At 55.2% G+C, this 24,488-nt stretch overlaps 1 protein-coding gene across 1 annotated transcript in view; it reads right to left on the bottom strand.

The window, feature by feature from the left end:
• Window positions 1–24,021, bottom strand: part of LOC140412603 (endonuclease 8-like 2) — a 30,573-nt gene extending 6,552 nt beyond the window's left edge. The window contains exons 1-3 of the mRNA XM_072500840.1: window positions 23,884–24,021; window positions 23,308–23,627; window positions 14,091–14,287 (exon numbers count right to left, since the gene is read on the bottom strand). Coding sequence (XP_072356941.1) covers window positions 14,091–14,287; window positions 23,308–23,627; window positions 23,884–24,021 — 655 coding nt within the window. The remainder of the gene's footprint in view (window positions 1–14,090; window positions 14,288–23,307; window positions 23,628–23,883) is intronic.
• Window positions 24,022–24,488: the final 467 nt, after the last annotated feature.

Raw genomic sequence — 24,488 nt, forward strand, 5'->3', positions numbered from 1 at the left:
AGTGGATAAGTCACCTGGACCGGATGGACTACACCCCAGGGTCCTAAAAGAGATAACTGAGGAGATTGTGGAGGCATTGGTGATGATCTTTCACGAATCACTGGAGGCAGGAAGGGTCCCAGAGGACTGGAAAGTGGCTAATGTAACACCACTGTTTAAGAAGGGAGGGGGGCAGAAGATGGGAAATTATAGGCTGGTTAGCCTGACTTCGGTCATTGGTAAGATTTTAGAGTCTGTTATTAAAGATGAGATTGCGGAGTACTTGGAAGTGCACGGTAAAATAGGACTGAGTCAGCACGGCTTCATCAAGGGGAGGTCGTGTCTGACAAATCAGTTAGAGTTCTTTGAGGAGGTAACAAGAAAGTTAGACAAAGGAGAACCAGTGGATGTGATTTATTTAGATTTCCAGAAGTCCTTTGACAAGGTGCCACATAGGAGACTGTTAAATAAGTTAAGAGCCCATGGTGTTCAGGGTAAGATACTGACATGGATAGAGGATTGGCTGACTGGCAGAAGGCAGAGAGTGGGGATAAAGGGGTCTTTTTCAGGATGGCAGCCGGTGACTAGTGGTGTGCCTCAGGGGTCGGTGCTGGGACCACAACTTTTCACAATATACATTAATGATCTGGAAGACGGAACTGAAGGCACTGTTTGCTAAGTTTGCATTTGGTACAAAGATCTGTCGAGGGACAGGTAGTATTGAGGAAGCAAGGGGGCTGCAGAAGGATTTGGACAGGCTAGGAGAGTGGGCAATGAAGTGGCAGATGGAATACAATGTGGAAAAGTGTGACTTCCGCTTATGACCATGGAGTGATTAGTCACAGAAAGGGCTGTTTCTGTGCAAAGTCACAGAAAAGGGCTCTTTTTACCCGGGTGGAATTGTGATGAAAAGGCGTAGGTGAATGTTAGAGGAGGAGTTTACCCGGGGAATGGTCTGTCTCCTGATCACCGGACCCGGCAGAAAACAGAGAGATTTGGCTGGAAAGTTGAAACAGTCTGGTGATGCCGCACTAGCCTCTTCCAGCCTGCAGGCGGGAGGCGCAAGCTGTAAGGCCCCAGATACAGGAACTGATGACCTTTTATCAAGGAGGAATTCCATAAACAGAGGAAAGAAATGCGTGAGGATCGCTCGAAGGCCATTGCAGAAGCTGTGTCCCCTGAAGAGTACTTTGGAGCGGATGGAGAGGTGTTTGGAGGTGCAGGGGTCACAGATTCGGGAGATTGAAGGAGTGATCTCGGACCACAGCGATCGTGTGGTGGCTCTGGAGGCAGAGGTGGGGCTCCCAGGGGACCTGTGTAAAACGTTGAGAGCAAAGGTTGAGGAGCAGGAGAATACCTCGAGAAGACAGAACCTGCGAATAGTGGGCCTTCCTGAAGGAGTGGAAGGTGTGAGTGCCACGAGGCACGTCTCGAGGATGCTGGCGGGACTGGTGGCAGAAGGGGTGCTGGATAAGGCCCCTGAAGTGGACCGAGCGCATAGGTCCCTGAGGCAGAAGCCCAGAGCTGGGGAGCTGCCGCGAGCGGTGATCGTCAGGCTCCATAAATTTGTGGAGAAAGAGAGAATTCTGCGGTGGGCCAGGGAGAGGCGTAGCTGCGACTGGGAGGGAAATAACGTTCGGATTTATCAGGACATCGGAGCCGAGTTGGCAAAACGGCGGGCAGGTTTCGGCAAGGCCAAGGCGGTGCTGTACCGGCGGCAGCTCAGGTTTGGGGGGCTCTACCCGGGGAAATTATGGGTGACGTTCGGAGGCCGGGAGTATTATTTCGAGACCCCAGAAACGGCCGAAGATTTCATTAAGGAGCATAAACTGGGGGAGAACTGAGTGGACAATGCTTGGGAACCGGGGTGCTTGGGGAACCGGGGTGCTGGCACTATGTAATGGGCGGGAGCATGTTTGAAGTGGGTGTAGGATTGGGAGATTTTTGTCTTTTTTCGTAGTGGGGGGGATTTCTGTTCAATGTCGAGATTGTAATGAGTTGTTCCCATCCCCCCTCCTCTTTTATGGGACTGTTTGTGTTTAACATCTGTTTGTTTGCTTTTAGAGGAAGCTACCTGGAGTTCAGGAGAAGTCCTTGTTTGGGTGGGGGGGGTAAGGCCAGCAGGAGGCCTTCTTGGAGCTGAGGAGTGCGGGGGGAGAGGGAGGGGGAGGTCTTTAGGATGTGCCTTTGGGCAGGGGCAGCCGCGCTAGCAGGTTATGCTGGTGAACGGAAGTGAGGTGGTGGGGGAGAAGGCCAAGAGAGGTGGCCGGAGGGAGGGGGTAAAGGGGAAGTGGGGGTGGGGGAAGAAGGGGAAGGGGGAAAGCGGGGGGGGGGGGGGTTATGCGACGCGGCAGGGGGTGAGAGATGACATAGTCAAGGGCGAAGAAATGGGCCATCTGGGATGGGCTAGGTACAGAGTGGAATTTAAGGGGCAGGAGTTAAGTGGGGAAGATGACGGACGGTAGAGAGGATTGGAGACGCAAGCCTCCGGTAAGGTTGGTAACGTGGAACGTCCGGGGACTGAATGGGCCGGTTAAAAGGTCGCGGGTGTTCGCGCACCTCAGGAGCTTGAAAGCGGGGGTGGTCTTTTTGCAGGAGACACACCTCCGTGTGAAGGACCAGGTTAGGTGAAGGAAGGGGTGGGTTGGGCAGGTTTTTCACTCGGGGTTTGATTCGAAATCGAGGGGAGTGGCGATTTTAATGAGCAAACAAATGGGATTTGAGAGTGCGGTGTTAGCTGTTTTAGTTGCTGTGATATGAAGAGTTTAAGTTCTTGTTCCTTTTCACCAAACACCGTTTATTTCCCTTCCACAGCCTCTGCACAAAACTCTTAACAACACACCACCTGACAGAGGCCACCTGAAGCCCCTTTACATTTCAGTGTCAATTAATGGATACTTAAACTAAATGAGACAACTAATTGCAATGTCTCTTAACCCATTACTTAACATGCGAAGGAAGTGAGGGATCCGGGTGGGAGATATGTGACTGTGAGTGGGGTATTGGAAGGGGCACCGGTAGAGTTTTTAAATGTGAAAGCCCCAAATTGGGATGATGTGGGTTTTATGAGGGGGTTGCTGGCAGCAATCCCGGATTTGGCCACTCACCAGTTGATCAAGGGAGGAGATTGTAACTGTGTCCTGGAGCCGAGGGTGGATAGATCGAGCCCCAGGTCGATGGGTAGGGTACGAATGGCAAGGGAGCTGGGGGGGTTTATGGAGAGGATGGGTATGGTGGATCCATGGTGCTTTCAGAACCCAGGGGGAAGGGAGTATTCCTTCTTTTCACACGTCTATAAGGTGTATTCGAGGATTGATTACTTTGTAGTGAGTCGGGAGATTTTGTTGGGGTGGAGGGGGCAGAGTATGCGGGGATAGTTATCTCGGACCATGCACCCCACTGGCTGGATATTCGGTTCAGTACGGGACGAGAGCAGAGGAGATTTGACTCGGGGCTGTTGGCGGATGGAGGTTTTTGTGATAAGGTGCGGTTGGCGATTAGGGATTATGTGGAGTTCAATCAGAATGGGGAGGTGTCGGCGGGCATTTTTTGGGAAGCACTGAAGGCAGTGGTCCGGGGAGAAATTATCTCATTTACAGTTCGTGCAAATAAGGAAAGGAGGGCGGAACATGACCGTCTAGTGAGCGAGATAGCGGAGGTGGACAGGGAATAGTCGAGGGTGCCCACCGTGGAGGGATTGGCGAGGAGGAAAAAGTTGCAGGGGCAATTTGACAGGCTGACAATGGGGAGGGCGGTAGGGCAACTGTGTAGGGCTAGAGGGGTGAAATACGGGTATGGGGAGAAGGCAAGCCGCATGCTGGCGCTCCAGCTGCCGAGGCAGGCTGCGTCCAGGGAAATACTGAAGATCCGGACTGGGGCTGGGGATGTGGTGTCAGAGCCAGAGAAGATAATGAGGCATTTAGAGAGTATTACCAGGGACTTTATGAGGCAGACCCAGGAGGAGAGGAGGGGGACATGGGGCGGTTTCTGGACGAGCTGGAATTTCCCCAGGTGGAGGAAGCAAAGAGGCAGGCGTTGGAGGAGCCTCTGGGGCTGGGGGAGGTGCTGGATAGTATCAGGGGTATGAAGTCGGGGAAGGCCCCTGGGCCGGATGGGTACCTGGCAGAATTTTATAAGGAATTTGCGACAGACCTGGCACCACATCTGTTGGGGGCGTTTAATGAAGCGCTGGAGAAGGGGGAGTTACCGGAGACGATGAAGCAGGCAGTAACCACACTAATCCCCAAAAAAAGGAAGGATCCGGTGGATTTTGGGTCGTATGGACCCATAACACTATTGAACACGGATGTGAAAGTATTGGCTAAGTTGTTGGCGGTGAGGATGGAGGATTGTGTCCCGGGATGGTTGCAGAGGATCAAACAGGCTTCGTGAAGGGCAGGCAGCTCGCGAGTAATCGAAGACAGCTGTTTAATGTGGTGATGAATCCGTCAGGAGCTCTGGTACCGGAGGTGGTGGTGTCCATGGACGCGGAGAAAGCATTTGATCGGGTGGAGTGGCGGTACTTGCTCGAAGTTTTGGGAAGGTTTGGGTTTGGGCCGAGATTTGTGGCATGGATGCGGTTGCTGTATGTGGCGCCAAGAGTGAGGGTGAGGACGAATGATATGAGCTCACGAAGCTTTGACTTACACAGGGGTAGGAGACAGGGGTGCCCGCTCTCGCCGCTGCTGTTTGCGCTGGCCATAGAGCCATTGGCAATGGCTCTCAGTGGGTCGGCAGAGTGGCAGGGGATAGTGAGGGGACAGAGGGAGCATCGGGTGTCGCTCCATGCCTATTACCTCTTGCTGTATGTTTCGCATCTGTTGGAGAGTATGGGAAGGATTATGGGCCTGTTGGGGAGGTTTGGAGGGTTCTCGGGACACAAGCTGAATGTAGAGAAAAGCGAGGTATTCCCGGTGAATGAGCTGGCACAGCGGGCTAATTTAGGGGGGATGCCATTTACGGTAGCGAGGGATAGGTTTAGGCACTTGGGGATTCTTTCAAAGCCAGCGATTTAGCCCTGTGCTAAACAGCCCCTAAGGGGCCAGGGAGGATCTTAAGAGGTGGGACACACTGCACTTAACGTTGACGGGGAGGGTCCAAGTGGCGAAAATGAATATTCTGCCGAGGTTCTTGTTTATCTTTCAGGCTCTCCCGATCTTTATACCAAAGGCCTTTTTTCGGAAAGTGGACACAATCATCTCTGAGTTTGTATGGGCGGGGAATGTGCTGAGGGTGGGGAGGACCCTGCTACAGAGGCACAGGCAGCAGGGGGGGTTGGTGTTGCCAAACTTGCTTCATTATTATTGGGCGGTGAATGTGGACAAGGTGCGGCGGTGGTGGGAAGGAGAAGGGGTAGAGTGGGTTAGGATGGAGGAGGAATCTTGTAAGGGGTCCAGTTTGAGGGCTATGGTGACGGCAGCATTGCCAATGGCTCCGAGTAGGTATTCAGGGAGCCCAGTGGTGCAGTCCACGGTGAAGATATGGAATCAGCTGAGGAGGCATTTTAGGGTGGAAGGGATGTCGGTGCTAACGTCGCTGTGCGAGAATCATGGGTTTGAGTCGGGGGGGGGGATGGATAGTGTATACAGGAGGTGGAGGGAAGTGGGGCTGGTCAAGGTGAGGGATTTGTATTTGGAGGAAGGGTTCACCAGTCTGGAGGAGCTGAGGGAGAGGGTAGAGCTGCCGAGGGGGAGTGAATTCAGGTATCTACAGGTTAGGGACTTTGCACGAAAGGCCTGGAAGGGGTTCCCTAGATTGCCGGGATACACCCTGCTGGAGCAACTGCTGCTTCCGGATGTGGAAGGGGAGGGAAGAATTGGTGATCTATATAAGTGGTTGGGGGGGCAGGGAGGTGAGCGGGTGGTGAAGATCAAGGAGAAATGGGAAGCGGAGTTGGGAATGGAGATCAATTGGGGAGTATGAAGTGAGGCACTGCGAAGGGTAAACGGGACCTCCTCTTGTGCAACGATGTGCCTGATACAGTTTAAGGTGGTGCTGGATTATCCCTGCTCCCTTTCTTCAAGAAGGGAACAACATTGGTTATTCTCCAGTCCTCTGGAACCTCGCCTGTGGTCAAAGAGGATGTGAAGATATCTGTTAAGACCCCAGCTATTTCTCCCCTTGTCTCCCGCAGAAACCTGGGATAGATTCCATCCGGCCCTGGCGACTTGTCTACCTTGATGCAATTTAGGATACTCAACCCTTCCTCCTTTGACATATCGATTTTCTCAAGAGCGTTCACACACCTATTCCTGACCTCAACATCCACCATGCCCTTCTCCCTGGTGAATACCGATACAAAGTACTCATTCAGGATTTCACCTACTTCCTGTGGTTCCACACATAACTTCCGTCCATTGTCCTTGAGTGGGTCCACTCTTTCTCTTGCTCCTAATATATGCATAAAAAGCATTGGGATTCTCCTTGACCATGTTTGCTAAAGACATTTCTTTTAACCCTCCTAATTCCTTCCTACTGTCACTGTGTTTCTCCAGGGCTTTGTCAGTTTGTAGAGGCCGGGATCGATCATCTGCTTTCTTTTCCCTTTTGGCGAAGTTTACAATTTCCCTCGTCATCCATGGTTCCCGAATGCTGCCATTTCTATCCTTCATCTTTGTGGGACATGCCTGTCCTGCACTTCAATCAACTTTAAACGCCTCCCACATGTCAGACGTGGATTTGCCCTCAAACAGCCGCTCCCAATCCCCATTCCCCAGGTCCTGTCTAATTTGGATGTAATTGGCCCTCGCCCAATTCAGCACCCTCACCCGCGGGCCACTCTTGTCCTTCTCTGTGACTCCCCAAAATCGGATAGAATTATGGTCCCGAAGCCCAAAATGCTCCCCCACTGAAACATCAATCACCTGGCCTGACTCCTTCCCCAATATCTAGTCTGGCCCCCTCCCTGGCTGGATTGTCAACATTTTGGATCAAAAAGATCTCCTGGACACATCTAACAAATCTAACTCCACCGAGCCGCTGGCTGTAAGGGATTCCCAATCAATGTGGGGGAATTAAAGTCGCCCATCACAGCTACCCTGCTTTTTCACTGTTTCAGTATCTGACTACACAACTGCTCCTCTGCCTCCTGTGGGCTGCAGGGAGGTCGAGAGCACACTCCCAACATTGTATTTCACCCTTGTTATTCCTCAGCTTGACCCATAATGCCTCACTACAAGATCCCTCCAATGTGTCCTCCCTCAACACAGCTGTGATCTGCTCCCTAATCAGCAATGCCACTCCCCCACCCCTTTTGCTTCCTCTTCTGTCCCGTCTAAAACAACGATATTCCGGAATGTTAAGCTGCCAGTCCTGTCCCTCCTTTAACCATGTCTCCGTAATTGCAATTACATTATAGTTCGGCACGGTACACAGTGGATAGCACAATTGCTTCACAGCGTCAGGGTCCCAGGTTCGATTCCGGCTTGGGTCACAGTCTGTGCGGAGTCTGCACGTCCTCCCCGTGTCTGCGTGGGTTTCCTCCGGGTGCTCCGGTTTCCTCCCACAGTCCAAAGACGCGCTATTAGGTGAATTGGACATTCTGAATTCTCCTTCTGTGTACCTGAACAGGCGCCGGAATGTGGCGACTAGGGGCTTTTCACAGTAACTTCATTGCAGTGTTAATGTAAGCCTACTTGTGACAATAAAGATTATGATTATTTCCATGCAGCAATCCAGGCTCTCAGTCCATCCGTCTTACCCGTTATATTTCTTGCATTGAAGCAAACGCGCTCCAGACCTGCAGTCCCGCTGAACCCTGCAGCCTCCCTCAGTCTGCTCTTACTCTGCGCTAAGTTTATCTCAGTCTCCCGCTTTCCCCAGTCTCTACACTTACTGGCCAGCTGTTCCGCTTCCCACCTCCGTCACACAAATAGAGAGAGAGATATCGGCCGCGATTCTCTGCTCCGGCGCCAGAGTGCCAGCTCCAAAACGGGAGTACTTTACACCGGCGCTGGTTCCGAGACCCGATCCTCGGTCCTGGAGGGGGTGGGCCAGCACGGCCAGCTGCCGGTCCCGGCGTCGCGGTGTCCACGCCTGCGCACTGGCCATCATCCCCGCGCCGGCCCCGACACCAAATGGCGCAGCGATCCAGGAGCCAGCGCGGAAGGAAAGTGGTCCGCAGCCAGAGAGGCCGGCCCGCCGATCAGTGGGCCCCGATCGCGGGTCAGGCCCCCCCCCCCACAGGCTGCCCCCGGACCCTTCAACCCCGAGGTGCCGCCAGCCCAGAGCATGTTAGAACAGCGCCGGCGCCACTCGGATTTTTTCGGATGGCCGGAGAACCGATGTTCTCGGGGGGGTGTTTGCTAGTGCAGTGGGGGAGGGTTTAAACTAATGTGGCAGGGGGATGGGAACCGATGTAGGAAGTCAGTGGGGACAGAAACAAAAGGCAGGAAGGGAGAGTGTGTAAAGCATGACCTGAGAAAGCAGGGCAGAGAGCAAGGAAGGTCTACATTAAACTGCATTTATTTCAATGCAAGGGACCTGACGGGCAAAGCGGATGAACTCAGGGCATGGACGGGCACATGGGACTGGGATATTATAGCTATGACTGAAACATGGCTAAGGGAGGGGCAGGACTGGCAGCTCAATGTTCCGGGGTACAGATGCTATAGAAAGGATAGAACAGGAGGTAAGAGAGGAGGGGGAGTGGCGTTTTTGATTAGGGAGAACATCACGGCAGTACTTAGAGGGGATATATCCGAGGGTTCGCCCACTGAGTCTACATGGGTGGAACTGAAAAATAAGAAGGGAGAGATCACCTTGGTAGGACTGTACTACAGGCCCCCAAATAGTCAGCGGGAAATTGAGGAGCAAATATGTAAGGAGATTACAGATAGCTGCAAGAATAATAGGGTGGTAGTAGTAGGGGACTTTAACTTTCCCAACATTGACTGGGACAGCCATAGCATTAGGGGCTTGGATGGAGGGAAATTCGTTGAGTGTATTCAGGAGGAATTTCTCATTCAGTATGTGGATGGACCGACTAGAGAGGGGGCAAAACTTGACCTCGTCTTGGGAAATAAGGAAGGGCAAGTGACAGAAGTGCTAGTGAGGGATCACTTTGGGACAAGTGACCATAACTCCATTAGTTTTAAGATAGCTATGGAGAATGATAGGTCTGGCCCAAGAGTTAAAATTCTTAATTGGGGCAAGGCCAATTTTGATGGTATCAGACAGGAACTTTCAGAGGTAGATTGGGGGAGACTGTTGGCAGGCAAAGGGACGGCTGGTAAATGGGAGGCTTTTAAAAATGTGTTAACCAGGGTGCAGGGTAAGCACATTCCCTTTAGAGTGAAGGGCAAGGCTGATAGAAGTAGGGAACCCTGGATGACTCGAGATATTGAGACTCTGGTCAAAAAAAAGGAGGCATACGACTTACATAAACAACTGGGATCAAGTGGATCCCTTGAAGAGTCTTGAGATTGTCGAAATAGAGTTAAGAGGGAAATCAGGAGGGCAAAAAGGGGACATGAAATTGCTTTGGCAAATAATGCAAAGGAGAATCCAAAGAGCTTCTACAGATACATAAAGGGAAAAAGAGCAACTAGGGACAGAGTAGGGCCTCTTAAGGATCAACAAGGACATTTATGTGCAGAGCCACAAGAGTTGGGTGAGATCCTGAATGAATATTTCTCATCGCTATTCACGGCGGAGAAAGGCATAGATGTTAGGAAACTAAGGGAAATAAATAGTGATGTCTTGAGAAGTGTGCATATTACAGAGGAGGAGGTGCTGGAAGTCTTAAAGCACATCAAGGTAGATAAATCCCCGGGACCTGATGAAATGTATCCCAGGATGTTGAGGGAGGCTAGGGAGGAAATTGCGGGTCCCCTAACAGAGATATTTGAATCATCGGCAGCCACAGGTGAGGTGCCTGAAGATTGGAGAGTGGCGAATGTTGTGCCCTTGTTTAAGAAGGGCAGCAGGGAAAAGCCTGGGAACTACAGACCGGTGAGCCTAACGTCTGTAGTAGGTAAGTTGCTAGAAGGTATTCTGAGAGACAGGATCTACAAGCATTTAGAGAGGCAAGGACTGATTCGGGGCAGTCAGCATGGCTTTGTGCGTGGAAAATCATGTCTCACAAATTTGATTGAGTTTTTTGAGGGGGCGACCAAGAAGGTAGATGAGGGCAGTGCAGTAGACGTTGTCTACATGGACTTTAGCAAAGCCTTTGACAAGGTACCGCATGGTAGGTTGTTGCAGAAGGTTAAAGCTCACGGGATCCAGGGTGAGGTTGCCAATTGGATTCAAAATTGGCTGGACGACAGAAGACAGAGGGTGGTTGTAGAGGGTTGTTTTTCAAACTGGAGGCCTGTGACCAGTGGTGTGCCTCAGGGATCGGTGCTGGGTCCACTGTTATTTGTGATTTATATAAATGATTTGGATGAGAATTTAGGAGGCATGGTTAGTAAGTTTGCAGATGACACCAAGATTGGTGGCACAGTGGATAGTGAAGAAGGTTATCTAGGATTGCAACGGGATCTTGATCAATTAGGCCAGTGGGCCGACGAATGGCAGATGGAGTTTAATTTAGGTAAATGTGAGGTGATGCATTTTAGCAGATCGAATCAGGCCAGGACCTACTCAGTTAATGGTATGGCGTTGGGGAGAGTTATAGAACAAAGAGATCTAGGAGTACAGGGTCATAGCTCCTTGAAGGTGGAGTCGCAGGTGGACAGGGTGGTGAAGAAGGCATTCGGCATGCTTGGTTTCATTGGTCAGAACATTGAATACAGGAGTTGGGACGTCTTGTTGAAGTTGTACAAGACATTGGTACGGCCACACTTGGAATACTGTGTGCAGTTCTGTTCACCCTATTATAGGAAGGATATTATTAAACTAGAAAGAGTGCAGAAAAGATTTACTAGGATGTTACCGGGCCTTGATGGTTTGCGTTATAAGGAGAGGCTGGATAGACTGGGACTTTTTTCCCTGGAGCGTAGGAGGCTTAGGGGTGATCTTATAGAGGTCTATAAAATAATGAGGGGCATAGATAAGGTAGATAGTCAACATCTTTTCCCAAAGGTAGGGGAGTCTAAAACTAGAGGGCATAGGTTTAAGGTGAGAGGGGAGAGATTCAGAAGGGCCCAGAGGGGCAATTTCTTCACTCAGAGGGTAGTGAGTGTCTGGAATGGGCTGCCAGAGGTAGTAGTAGAGGCGGGTACAATTGTGTCTTTTAAAAAGCATTTAGATAGTTACATGGGTAGGATGGGTATAGAGGGTTATGGGCCAAGTGCGGGCAACTGGGACTAGCTTAATGGTAAAAACAGGGCGGCATGGACTGGTTGGGCCGAAGGGCCTGTTTCCATGCTGTAAACTTCTATGATTCTATGATTCTAATCGCGGCGGCGCCGGAGAATTGCCGCTACGGCCGTTTGCGGCGATTGTGCGGCCCGGGGCCATGTGCACCCTCCTGTTTTTTCACGGGCGGGAGAATGGCGTTCCGGGCCGGGATGGCGTGGCTGATTCTCCGGCCCGGCGGGGGGTCAGAGAATCACGCCCGTAGTATATGTAATGTATATTTAACCTATATCTATACATAGAACATAGAACATAGAACAATACAGCGCAGTACAGGCCCTTCGGCCCACGATGTTGCACCGAAACAAAAGCCATCCAACCTACACTATGCCATTATCATCCATATGTTTATCCAATAAACTTTTAAATGCCCTCAATGTTGGCGACTTCACTACTGTAGCAGGTAGGGCATTCCACGGCCTCACTACTCTTTGCGTAAAGAACCTACCTCTGACCTCTGTCCTATATCTATTACCCCTCAGTTTAAAGTTATGTCCCCTCGTGCCAGCCATATCCATCCGCGGGAGAAGGCTCTCACTGTCCACCCTATCCAACCCCCTGATCATTTTGTATGCCTCTATTAAGTCTCCTCTTAACCTTCTTCTCTCCAACGAAAACAACCTCAAGTCCATCAGCCTTTCCTCATAAGATTTTCCCTCCATACCAGGCAACATCCTGGTAAATCTCCTCTGCACCCGCTCCAAAGCCTCCACGTCCTTCCTATAATGCGGTGACCAGAACTGTACGCAATACTCCAAATGCGGCCGTACCAGAGTTCTGTACAGCTGCAACATGACCTCCCGACTCCGGAACTCAATCCCTCTACCAATAAAGGCCAACACTCCATAGGCCTTCTTCACAACCCTATCAACCTGGGTGGCAACTTTCAGGGATCTATGTACATGGACACCTAGATCCCTCTGCTCAGCCACACTTTCAAGAACTTTACCATTAGCCAAATATTCCGCATTCCTGTTATTCCTTCCAAAGTGAATCACCTCACACTTCTCTACATTAAACTCCATTTGCCACCTCTCAGCCCAGCTCTGCAGCTTATCTATATCCCTCTGTAACCTGCTACATCCTTCCACACTATCGACAACACCACCGACTTTAGTATCGTCTGCAAATTTACTCACCCACCCTTCTGCGCCTTCCTCTAGGTCATTGATAAAAATGACAAACAGCAACGGCCCCAGAACAGATCCTTGTGGTACTCCACTTGTGACTGTACTCCATTCTGAACATTTCCCATCAACCACCACCCTCTGTCTTCTTTCAGCTAGCCAATTTCTGATCCACATCTCTAAATCACCCTCAATCCCCAGCCTCCGTATTTTTTGCAATAGCCTACCGTGGGGAACCTTATCAAACGCTTTGCTGAAATCCATATACACCACATCAACTGCTCTACCCTCGTCTACCTGTTCAGTCACCTTCTCAAAGAACTCAATAAGGTTTGTGAGGCATGACCTACCCTTCACAAAGCCATGCTGACTATCCCTGATCATATTATTCCTATCTAGATGATTATAAATCTTGTCCCTTATAATCCCCTCCAAGACTTTACCCACTACAGACATGTTTTATATCTAATGTATGCATAATGTTTAACTGTTACATTCCAGTCCCCTTACAATAAACATCAACATTCCATTCACCTTCCTTATCACCTGCTGTGTATCTGTAACACTAACTCAAATGAAATGAAATGAAAATCGCTTATTGTCACAAGTAGGCTTCAATGAAGTTACTGTGAAAAGCCCCTAGTCGCCACATTCCGGCGCCTGTTCGGGGAGGCTGGTACGGGAATTGAACCGTGCTGCTGGCCTGCCTTGGTCTGCTTTCAAAGCCAGCGATTTAGCCCAGTGTGCTAAACCAGCCCCTGCATCTGGAAACGCCAACACCCTCTGTACCTCAGAGTTCAAAATCTCTCTTTTAAATTATATGCTGTTTTTCTATTCGTCCTGCCAGAGTGGGCAAGTTCACATTTCCCCACATTATACCCCATCTGCCAAATGTTTTGCCCACTCATCTAACATTTGTCCCTTTGTAGCCTCCTTACGTCCTCTTCATTGATTACTTTCCTATCTATCTTTGTGTCATCAGCAAATTTGGCGAGCATTCTTTCATCAAAGTCATTGCCGCTTTCTGCTCCTTCTCCGTTATTTACTGTGCCACCTGGACTAGTTGTTGTCAGCAATCTTAGAGACAGGACTCAAGTCAATTCTAAATGTAGTGAAGTGTTGAGGCTTCAGGACAGATCCCTCTGGAACATTATGTCGCACTACACCAGAGAACAGTCTCTTTAACCCAATACACTCCGACCCTGTAGCCTCTCTCTCTGTCGATTATACAGATAAAGTGTTCATTCATTCTTGGCTCTGATTATAAATTCCAGTTACTTGCTCACAATGATGTTCAATTGTTACCTCGTTTATTTTCCTCTTTAAATGATGCAGTGACATAAACAGGGTATTGGAGCAGTTCTGGGACAAGGAGAGTTCTGTAATGGGTGGGTCCATGGGCGGGAAACATTGAGTGAGGAGAATGGGGTAACTGTAACCTGTGGCCTACCTGTACTGGAGCTGATGTGTGTGAGATTACAATGGAGTTACCACGGGTTACGAGGCCCTTTCGAAACCCTGACAGTTCAGAATTAAATTCAAAACAACATCCAATCAATAAACATCATACATTCTCTCTCTCTCTCACCCTCTCTCCCACCCTCCCTCCATTCACAACCCACTCTCCGCTACATAAACTGTCTCCCAATTGCCATTCTTTCCAAGTTGGAGGTTGCTACTGACCCAGTCCAGAGAAGTGATGCTGGTTAAGCAGGGTGTAGCAGATTGGCTGAGGTAGTTGCAATGCCTGCATTGCCAGATTCCTGTCGAACTCTGGGCACAGGATGTCCGAGGTACGGCCGGCGGAAGGGCTGCTGCAGGGACAAATCCGGCAATTGTAGAATACGAGGAACTGCCCTCCTGGGAAATACAGCACCAACCTGTGGAGGGAGAAGGAGAGGGATTGGTCGAGAGCCCCACTAACATTTCAACCTCCTCACTCACACAATCCCCTCTGGCCCCATGTTTTCTCCCCCAATCCCAGACATTCACCCGGGGGAAATTGCCAGGTGCCACTTGCCTTTCCAGGTGAGAAGTGCAGAGGCGATTTTGCCCGTCAGTTTACCCAGGGAATGGCAGCATGCAGTTTCACCATGTGAGAGATCATTGAGATTGCGATACAGTCCGAACCTGATCCATGACCCTGAATTCCCACTCTCCCAGCTGGGACACTTCTCTAACTCAGGGAAACTCAGTCACTCGGGTCACTGTCTGTGCGGAGTCTGCACATCCTCCCCGTGTGTGCGTGGGTTTCCTCCGGGTGCTCCGGTTTCCTCTCACAGTCCAAAGATGTGCAGGTTAGGTGGGTTGGCCATGATAAATTGCCCTTAGTGTCCAAAAGGGTTAAGTGGGGTTGCTGGGTTGTGGGGATGGGGTGGAGGCTAGGTAGGGTGTTCTTTTCAAGGGTCAGTGTAGACTCGATGGACCGAATGGCATCCTCCTGCACTGTAGAGATTCTGTGAGTCTAAGTCCAACTTCATTTCTAAGTACTGTCCCAGATTAGAATGTGCAGGGGTCGGGGCAGGGACATTGTGCTGAATTCTCTCCCTCGCACAATGGCACCAAGCAGCTCATTCACAGCTGGTGCGGACACGATGGGGAAAACAGCTGCCTTCTGGACTGGACCTGTAGTGACTCGGTTAGATTAGTGCAATGGTGAAAATGTAAATCAATACTCCATAATTTTCAATGGATCTACATTTCATTGAGAAATAAATTCTCAATGGTAAAAGAGATGAAGGATAATATTTAATTGAAAGATTATCTACATTATTGAAATGGAGAGAGATTGCAGAACTCTGCAGTACAGAGGGATCTGGGCGTCCTGGTCACAAAACGTTAGTGTTCAGGCACAGCAAGTGATCGGGAACAAATGGAATGTTAGCAGGGTCAGTGAACATGAGGAGCACTTCAGACACCCGTTAACCTTAACGAGACACTCTGCGGCAATGTACAGAAGTCGGATCCGGGCGACAAATTGGGTGCCGAACCCGAATGCTCCCAGAGTCCCGAATAAACATTCGTGATCCACCTTGTCGAACGCCTTCTCCTGATCAAGGGACATACCAGCCCTCTGGGAATGATAGACCAGGTCCCGGACCAGATGGATGTTGTCGTGGATCGTGCGGCCCTGGATTGTGACTCTGTGCCACGAGAGGGCATCTCCCCGATCGCGATACTTTCCCCCAGGACCTTCGCATGGTCGCTCCCCAGGATGTCCCAGTATGCCCTGAAGAACTCCACAGTCAGCTCCCCCAGGCTTATAGGGATATAAAGCATCCTCGAGGGCATCCTCGCCGGGTGGATCCGGAGAGACGAGGGGATCCTCGCCGGGCGGATCCGGAGAGACGAGGACATCCTCGCCGGGCGGATCCGGAGAGAGACGAGGGGATCCTCGCCGGGCGGATCCGGAGAGACGAGGACATCCTCGCCGGGCGGATCCGGAGAGAAGGGGGCATCCTCGCCGGGCGGATCCGGAGAGACGAGGGCATCCTCGCCGGGCGGATCCGGAGAGACGAGGACATCCTCGCCGGGCGGATCCGGAGAGAGACGAGGGGATCCTCGCCGGGCGGATCCGGAGAGAGACGAGGGGATCCTCGCCGGGCGGATCCGGAGAGAGACGAGGGGATCCTCGCCGGGCGGATCCGGAGAGAAGGGGGCATCCTCGCCGGGCGGATCCGGAGAGAAGGGGGCATCCTCGCCGGGAGGATCCGGAGAGACGAGGACATCCTCGCCGGGCGGATCCGGAGAGACGAGGACATCCTCGCCGGGCGGATCCGGAGAGAGACAAGGGCATCCTCGCCGGGCGGATCCGGAGAGAAGGGGGCATCCTCGCCGGGCGGATCCGGAGAGACGAGGGCATCCTCGCCGGGAGGATCCGGAGAGACGAGGACATCCTCGCCGGGCGGATCCGGAGAGACGAGGACATCCTCGCCGGGCGGATCCGGAGAGAGACAAGGGCATCCTCGCCGGGCGGATCCGGAGAGAAGGGGGCATCCTCGCCGGGCGGATCCGGAGAGACGAGGACATCCTCGCCGGGCGGATCCGGAGAGAGACAAGGGCATCCTCGCCGGGCGGATCCGGAGAGAAGGGGGCATCCTCGCCGGGCGGATCCGGAGAGAGACAAGGGCATCCTCGCCGGGCGGATCCGGAGAGAAGGGGGCATCCTCGCCGGGCGGATCCGGAGAGAAGGGGGCATCCTCGCCGGGCGGATCCGGAGAGACGAGGGCATCCTCGCCGGGCGGATCCGGAGAGACGAGGGCATCCTCGCCGGGCGGATCCGGAGAGAGACAAGGGCATCCTCGCCGGGCGGATCCGGAGAGACGAGGGCATCCTCGCCGGGCGGATCCGGAGAGAGACAAGGGCATCCTCGCCGGGCGGATCCGGAGAGAAGGGGGCATCCTCGCCGGGCGGATCCGGAGAGACGAGGACATCCTCGCCGGGCGGATCCGGAGAGACGAGGGGATCCTCGCCGGGCGGATCCGGAGAGAAGGGGGCATCCTCGCCGGGCGGATCCGGAGAGACGAGGACATCCTCGCCGGGCGGATCCGGAGAGAGACAAGGGCATCCTCGCCGGGCGGATCCGGAGAGAAGGGGGCATCCTCGCCGGGCGGATCCGGAGAGAAGGGGGCATCCTCGCCGGGCGGATCCGGAGAGAGGGGGGCATCCTCGCCGGGCGGATCCGGAGAGAGACAAGGGCATCCTCGCCGGGCGGATCCGGAGAGAAGGGGGCATCCTCGCCGGGCGGATCCGGAGAGAAGGGGGCATCCTCGCCGGGCGGATCCGGAGAGAGACAAGGGCATCCTCGCCGGGCGGATCCGGAGAGAGACGAGGGCATCCTCGCCGGGTGGATCCGGAGAGAGACAAGGGCATCCTCGCCGGGCGGATCCGGAAAGACGAGGACATCCTCGCCGGGCGGATCCGGAGAGACGAGGACATCCTCGCCGGGCGGATCCGGAGAGAGACGAGGGCATCCTCGCCGGGCGGATCCGGAGAGACGAGGACATCCTCGCCGGGCGGATCCGGAGAGAGACGAGGGCATCCTCGCCGGGCGGATCCGGAGAGACGAGGGCATCCTCGCCGGGTGGATCCGGAGAGACGAGGGCATCCTCGCCGGGTGGATCCGGAGAGACGAGGGGATCCTCGCCGGGCGGATCCGGAGAGAGACGAGGGCATCCTCGCCGGGCGGATCCGGAGAGACGAGGGCATCCTCGCCGGGTGGATCCGGAGAGAAGGGGGCATCCTCGCCGGGCGGATCCGGAGAGACGAGGGCATCCTCGCCGGGCGGATCCGGAGAGAAGGGGGCATCCTCGCCGGGTGGATCCGGAGAGACGAGGGCATCCTCGCCGGGCGGATCCGGAGAGACGAGGGCATCCTCGCCGGGCGGATCCAGAGAGAGACGAGGGGATCCTCGCCGGGCGGATCCGGAGAGAAGGGGGCATCCTCGCCGGGCGGATCCAGAGAGAGACGAGGGCATCCTCGCCGGGTGGATCCGGAGAGACGAGGGCATCCTCGCCGGGCGGATCCGGAGAGAAGGGGGCATCCTCGCCGGGTGGATCCGGAGAGACGAGGGCATCCTCGCCGGGCGGATCCGGAGAGAAGGGGGCATCCTCGCCGGGCGGATCCGGAGAGAGACGAGGGGATCCTCGCCGGGCGGATCCGGAGAGACGAGGGCATCCTCGCCGGGCGGATCCGGAGAGACGAGGGCATCCTCGCCGGGCGGATCCGGAGAGAGACGAGGGGATCCTCGCCGGGCGGATCCGGAGAGAAGGGGGCATCCTCGCCGGGCGGATCCGGAGAGACGAGGGCATCCTCGCCGGGCGGATCCGGAGAGAGACGAGGGGATCCTCGCCGGGCGGATCCGGAGAGACGAGGACATCCTCGCCGGGCGGATCCAGAGAGAGACGAGGGGATCCTCGCCGGGCGGATCCGGAGAGAGACGAGGGGATCCTCGCCGGGTGGATCCGGAGAGAAGGGGGCATCCTCGCCGGGTGGATCCGGAGAGACGAGGGGATCCTCGCCGGGCGGATCCGGAGAGACGAGGGCATCCTCGCCGGGCGGATCCGGAGAGAAGGGGGCATCCTCGCCGGGCGGATCCGGAGAGACGAGGGCATCCTCGCCGGGCGGATCCGGAGAGAGACGAGGGGATCCTCGCCGGGCGGATCCGGAGAGACGAGGACATCCTCGCCGGGCGGATCCAGAGAGAGACGAGGGGATCCTCGCCGGGCGGATCCGGAGAGAGACGAGGGGATCCTCGCCGGGTGGATCCGGAGAGACGAGGACATCCTCGCCGGGTGGATCCGGAGAGACGAGGACATCCTCGCCGGGCGGATCCGGAGAGAAGGGGGCATCCTCGCCGGGCGGATCCGGAGAGAAGGGGGCATCCTCGCCGGGCGGATCCGGAGAGACGAGGGCATCCTCGCCGGGTGGATCCGGAGAGACGAGGACATCCTCGCCGGGTGGATCCGGAGAGAGACGAGGGCATCCTCGCCGGGCGGATCCGGAGAGACGAGGGCATCCTCGCCGGGTGGATCCGGAGAGACGAGGGCATCCTCGCCGGGCGGATCCGGAGAGAAGGGGGCATCCTCGCCGGGCGGATCCGGAGAGACGAGGGCATCCTCGCCGGGCGGATCCGGAGAGACGAGGGCATCCTCGCCGGGCGGATCCGGAGAGAAGGGGGCATCCTCGCCGGGCGGATCCGGAGAGACGAGGGCATCCTCGCCGGGCGGATCCGGAGAGAAGGGGGCATCCTCGCCGGGCGGATCCGGAGAGAGACGAGGGGATCCTCGCCGGGCGGATCCGGAGAGACGAGGACATCCTCGCCGGGCGGATCCGGAGAGAGACGAGGGCATCCTCGCCGGGCGGATCCGGAGAGACGAGGACATCCTCGCCGGGCGGATCCGGAGAGAGACAAGGGCATCCTCGCCGGGCGGATCCGGAGAGACGAGGGCATCCTCGCCGGGCGGATCCGGAGAGAAGGGGGCATCCTCGCCGGGTGGATCCGGAGAGAAGGGGGCATCCTCGCCGGGCGGATCCGGAGACACGAGGGCATCCTCGCCGGGTGGATCCGGAGAGACGAGGACATCCTCGCCGGGCGGATCCGGAGAGAAGGGGGCATCCTCGCCGGGTGGATCCGGAGAGAAGGGGGCATCCTCGCCGGGTGGATCCGGAGAGAAGGGGGCATCCTCGCCGGGTGGATCCGGAGAGAAGGGGGCATCCTCGCCGGGTGGATCCGGAGAGAAGGGGGCATCCTCGCCGGGCGGATCCGGAGAGAAGGGGGCATCCTCGCCGGGCGGATCCGGAGAGAAGGGGGCATCCTCGCCGGGTGGATCCGGAGAGACGAGGGCATCCTCGCCGGGTGGATCCGGAGAGAAGGGGGCATCCTCGCCGGGTGGATCCGGAGAGAAGGGGGCATCCTCGCCGGGCGGATCCGGAGAGAAGGGGGCATCCTCGCCGGGTGGATCCGGAGAGACGAGGGCATCCTCGCCGGGTGGATCCGGAGAGAAGGGGGCATCCTCGCCGGGTGGATCCGGAGAGAAGGGGGCATCCTCGCCGGGTGGATCCGGAGAGAGACGAGGGCATCCTCGCCGGGCGGATCCGGAGAGAAGGGGGCATCCTCGCCGGGTGGATCCGGAGAGAAGGGGGCATCCTCGCCGGGTGGATCCGGAGAGAAGGGGGCATCCTCGCCGGGCGGATCCGGAGAGAGACGAGGGCATCCTCGCCGGGCGGATCCGGAGAGACGAGGGGATCCTCGCCGGGCGGATCCGGAGAGACGAGGGGATCCTCGCCGGGTGGATCCGGAGAGACGAGGACATCCTCGCCGGGCGGATCCGGAGAGACGAGGGGATCCTCGCCGGGCGGATCCGGAGAGAAGGGGGCATCCTCGCCGGGCGGATCCGGAGAGACGAGGACATCCTCGCCGGGCGGATCCGGAGAGACGAGGACATCCTCGCCGGGTGGATCCGGAGAGACGAGGACATCCTCGCCGGGTGGATCCGGAGAGACGAGGACATCCTCGCCGGGCGGATCCGGAGAGACGAGGACATCCTCGCCGGGCGGATCCGGAGAGAAGGGGGCATCCTCGCCGGGCGGATCCGGAGAGAAGGGGGCATCCTCGCCGGGCGGATCCGGAGAGAGACGAGGGGATCCTCGCCGGGCGGATCCGGAGAGAGACGAGGGGATCCTCGCCGGGCGGATCCGGAGAGACGAGGGCATCCTCGCCGGGCGGATCCGGAGAGAAGGGGGCATCCTCGCCGGGCGGATCCGGAGAGAGACGAGGGGATCCTCGCCGGGCGGATCCGGAGAGAGACGAGGGCATCCTCGCCGGGCGGATCCGGAGAGAAGGGGGCATCCTCGCCGGGCGGATCCGGAGAGAGACGAGGGGATCCTCGCCGGGCGGATCCGGAGAGACGAGGACATCCTCGCCGGGTGGATCCGGAGAGAAGGGGGCATCCTCGCCGGGCGGATCCGGAGAGAAGGGGGCATCCTCGCCGGGTGGATCCGGAGAGACGAGGGCATCCTCGCCGGGTGGATCCGGAGAGAAGGGGGCATCCTCGCCGGGCGGATCCGGAGAGCCGAGGGGATCCTCGCCGGGCGGATCCGGAGAGAAGGGGGCATCCTCGCCGGGCGGATCCGGAGAGATGAGGGCATCCTCGCCGGGCGGATCCGGAGAGAAGGGGGCATCCTCGCCGGGCGGATCCGGAGAGAAGGGGGCATCCTCGCCGGGCGGATCCGGAGAGAAGGGGGCGCTGTAGAAGCTTTGGGCCCTTTTGCTAGGCCACAAAGAATCCAGCACAAGTTTGTAGAATCAAAAGAAATAACTTTATTTACAATTACATATATACAACGACAGCCGCGCTCTCTCCTCTCTGGCTGGTTCCACACTGGCCAGCTCTGTTTATGCGACTCTGCTAACGATTTCTCCACCCCCTCAATGGGGAAGCTCATACTCACATCATTGTGGGATTGTCATTAGTCCCCAGCCAATAGTAATCAGGCAGGTTATAACATCCCTCCCCCCCAAAGTCCGAGGAATTGGGTACTTTAAATTTATTTTAAAAGATGTAAGTGGTAGAGTTGACCAGGGAGAACCGGTGGATGTGGTTTATTTAGACTTTCAGAAGCTTTCAACAAAGTCCCACATAGCAGATTAATGTGTAAAGTTAAAGTGCATGGGATTGTGGGTAGTGTCTGGAGATGAATAGAAAGCTGGTTAGCAGACAGGAAGCACAGAGTTGGAATAAAAGGGTCTTTTTCGGATTGGCAGGCAGTGACTAGTGGGGTACGGCAGGGATCTGTGCGAGGACTCCAACTGTTCACATTATAGATTAATGATGTGGACGAGGGAACTAAAATGTATTATCTCCAAATTTGCAGATGATACAAAGTTGGATGGGAGGGTGAGCTGTGAGGAGGATGCAGAGATGCTTCAGCGGGATTTGGACAGGCTGAGTGAGTGGGCACAGGCATGGCAGATGCAGTATAATGGTGATAAATGTGAGGTTATCCGCTTCAGTAGCAACAATAGGCCGGCAGGTTATTATCTGAATGGGTGTAAATTGAGAGAGGCGGATACTCAGCGAGACCCTGGTGTCCTCGTGCATCAGTCGCTGAAAGCGCGCAGGTACAGCCGGCAGGAAAGAAGACAAATGGTATGTTGGCCTTCATAGCGAGAGGATTTGAGTAGAGGAATAGAGATGTTTTACTGCAATTGTATCGGCATTGGCGAGGTCACACCTGGAGTATTGTGGGCAGTTTTGGTGTCCGTATCTGAGGAAGGATGTTCTTGCTCTCGAGGGAGAGCAGCGAAGGTTTACCAGACTGATTCCAGGGATGGCAGGACTGTCGTACGAGGAGAGACTAAGTGGGTTAGGATTATATTCATTGGAGTTTAGAAGAGTGAGAGGGAATCCCATAGAAACTTGTAAAATTCTAACAGGATTCGACAGGGTAGATTCAGAAAGAATGTTCCCGATGGTGGGGAGTCCAGAACTAGGGGTCACAGTTTGAGGATAAGGGGTAAACCTTTTAGGACTGAGGTGAGAAATTTCTTCACCCAGAGAGCGGTGAATCTGTGGAATTCACTCCCACAGAAAGTAGGCATTCGATATAGCTCTTGGGGCTAAAGGGATCGAGGGATATGGGGGGGGGGGGGGGGGCGGATCAGGGGATTGAACTTGATGATCATCCATGATCATAATGAGTGGCGGAGCAGGCTCGAGGGGCCGAATGGCCTCCTGCTATGTATGGTGAATAAGTAAATGGTAGAGACCATGAATGAACAAATATTGAGAGTCTGTTTTCACAGTGGGGCCCCACCACACAGGAACCAAGCCCCAATCTGGCCGGCATATTCGACCCTCCTACTTCCACCGTCCCCACCCTGCACCTTAAACGGATCTTCTGTGACCCCCCCCCCGCCCCGGTAAACCCAACTGCCAAACCCTCTTGCAATGGAATTAGTTTCATAGAATTAGTTACATAGAATTTACAGTGCAGAAGGAGGCCATTCGGCCCATCGAGTCTGCACCGGCTCCTGGAAAGAGCACCTACCCAAGGTCAACACCTCCACCCTATCCCCATAACCCAGTAACCCCACCCAACACTAAGTACAATTTTGGACACTATGGGCAATTTAACATGCCCAATCCACTTAACCCGCACACCTTTGGACTGTGGGAGCACCCGGGGGAAACCCACGCAGACACGGGGAGGACGTGCAGACTCCGCACAGACAGTGACCCGAGCGGGAATCGAACCTGGGACCCTGGAGCTGTGAAGCAATTGTGCTAACCACAATGCTGCACACACAGAGCAGTGGAATGGTATCTGCATCAACACTCCTGAGGCTGGGGCAGCCTGGATCTTTATCCCTTTCTCTTACCAGTTCCTTTGAACACACCTGGGTGATGGATCCTGCCAGTTGCCCCTCTTATTGGCACGGTTTGCACGCGTGAACTCATTGGCCCGGACACTTCCGAACATCCCAAAGTGAAATCGCAGCCACTGCCTCTCTCGCTGGGGGGTCGGTAGGTCTTGCCCGAGTGTCAGAGAGCTGATTTCCTGAGCCTCCTCCTGCTCTCCCCCCAGCGGTATGGCATCCAGCACGGGCACCGAGGCTGCTTCAGGCAGTGTCTGGGTTGGTGCAATAACCCCTTTCGGATCCTTGCATTCCAGTCTGTCAGCAGAAGTGAATTCCAGGTACAGGTTTTTACCATAGACCTAGAGAGAGAGAGTCATTAACCAGAGAGTTTGTGCTAATCAATGTGGGGAGGATATGAGAGAGAGCAGAGTGAGCAAGTGAAGCTGAGCCAGACAGAAGAAAGAGAGTGTGTGCGAGGCAGAGACAACAAGTGAGAGAGACAGAGACACGCAGGAGTGTAGAAAAGAACAAAACAAGGGAGCAGAGGTCAGGACAGGTCAGAAGGGAAAAGAACAAATCATTGCTGCCTTCAATCATCGCTCCTCTCAAACGTACTTGACAGTGCTGCAGTTTGAGGCCCAGCAGCTGTTCCAGACCCACTTTCCTGGTGCCACCTGTAGCTCTCTGCACAACTCCCCCAACAAACAGGCAAACCACAGAGTGAAACACTCTCACCGAGGGCCCCTCCGGCATCTCTCTAATTCCCTCCCTCCCTCACTCCCTCCCTCACTCGCTCCCTCCCTCCCCCGGCTTCTGAACTGGCTTTGGTAAGGAGTCCACTGTGTCTGTCTCTGTGTCTCTCCCAGACTCAACAAGGCAACATTCAAATTATTGATCCACACCTGAAAGACATATTTCCAATTGGCCCAGGGGTGGGGCAAACTCCAGCCAATCGGGTCGAGTGCCGTGTTTCTCAAACTTCTTTTCAGGGGACCCATTCTGAACAACCGGCCGACCCTCGCGACCCACACCCGCCGACCCTCGCGACCCACACCCGCCGACCCTCGCGACCCACGCCAGCCGACCCTCGTGACCCACACCCGCCGACCCTCGCGACCCACACCCGCCGACCCTCGCGACCCACACCCGCCGACCCTCGCGACCCACACCCGCCGACCCTCGCGACCCACGCCCGCCAACCCTCGCGACCCACACCAGCC

The sequence above is a fragment of the Scyliorhinus torazame genome, chromosome 1, assembly GCF_047496885.1.
Source record: "Scyliorhinus torazame isolate Kashiwa2021f chromosome 1, sScyTor2.1, whole genome shotgun sequence".
Classification (NCBI taxonomy): domain Eukaryota; kingdom Metazoa; phylum Chordata; class Chondrichthyes; order Carcharhiniformes; family Scyliorhinidae; genus Scyliorhinus; species Scyliorhinus torazame.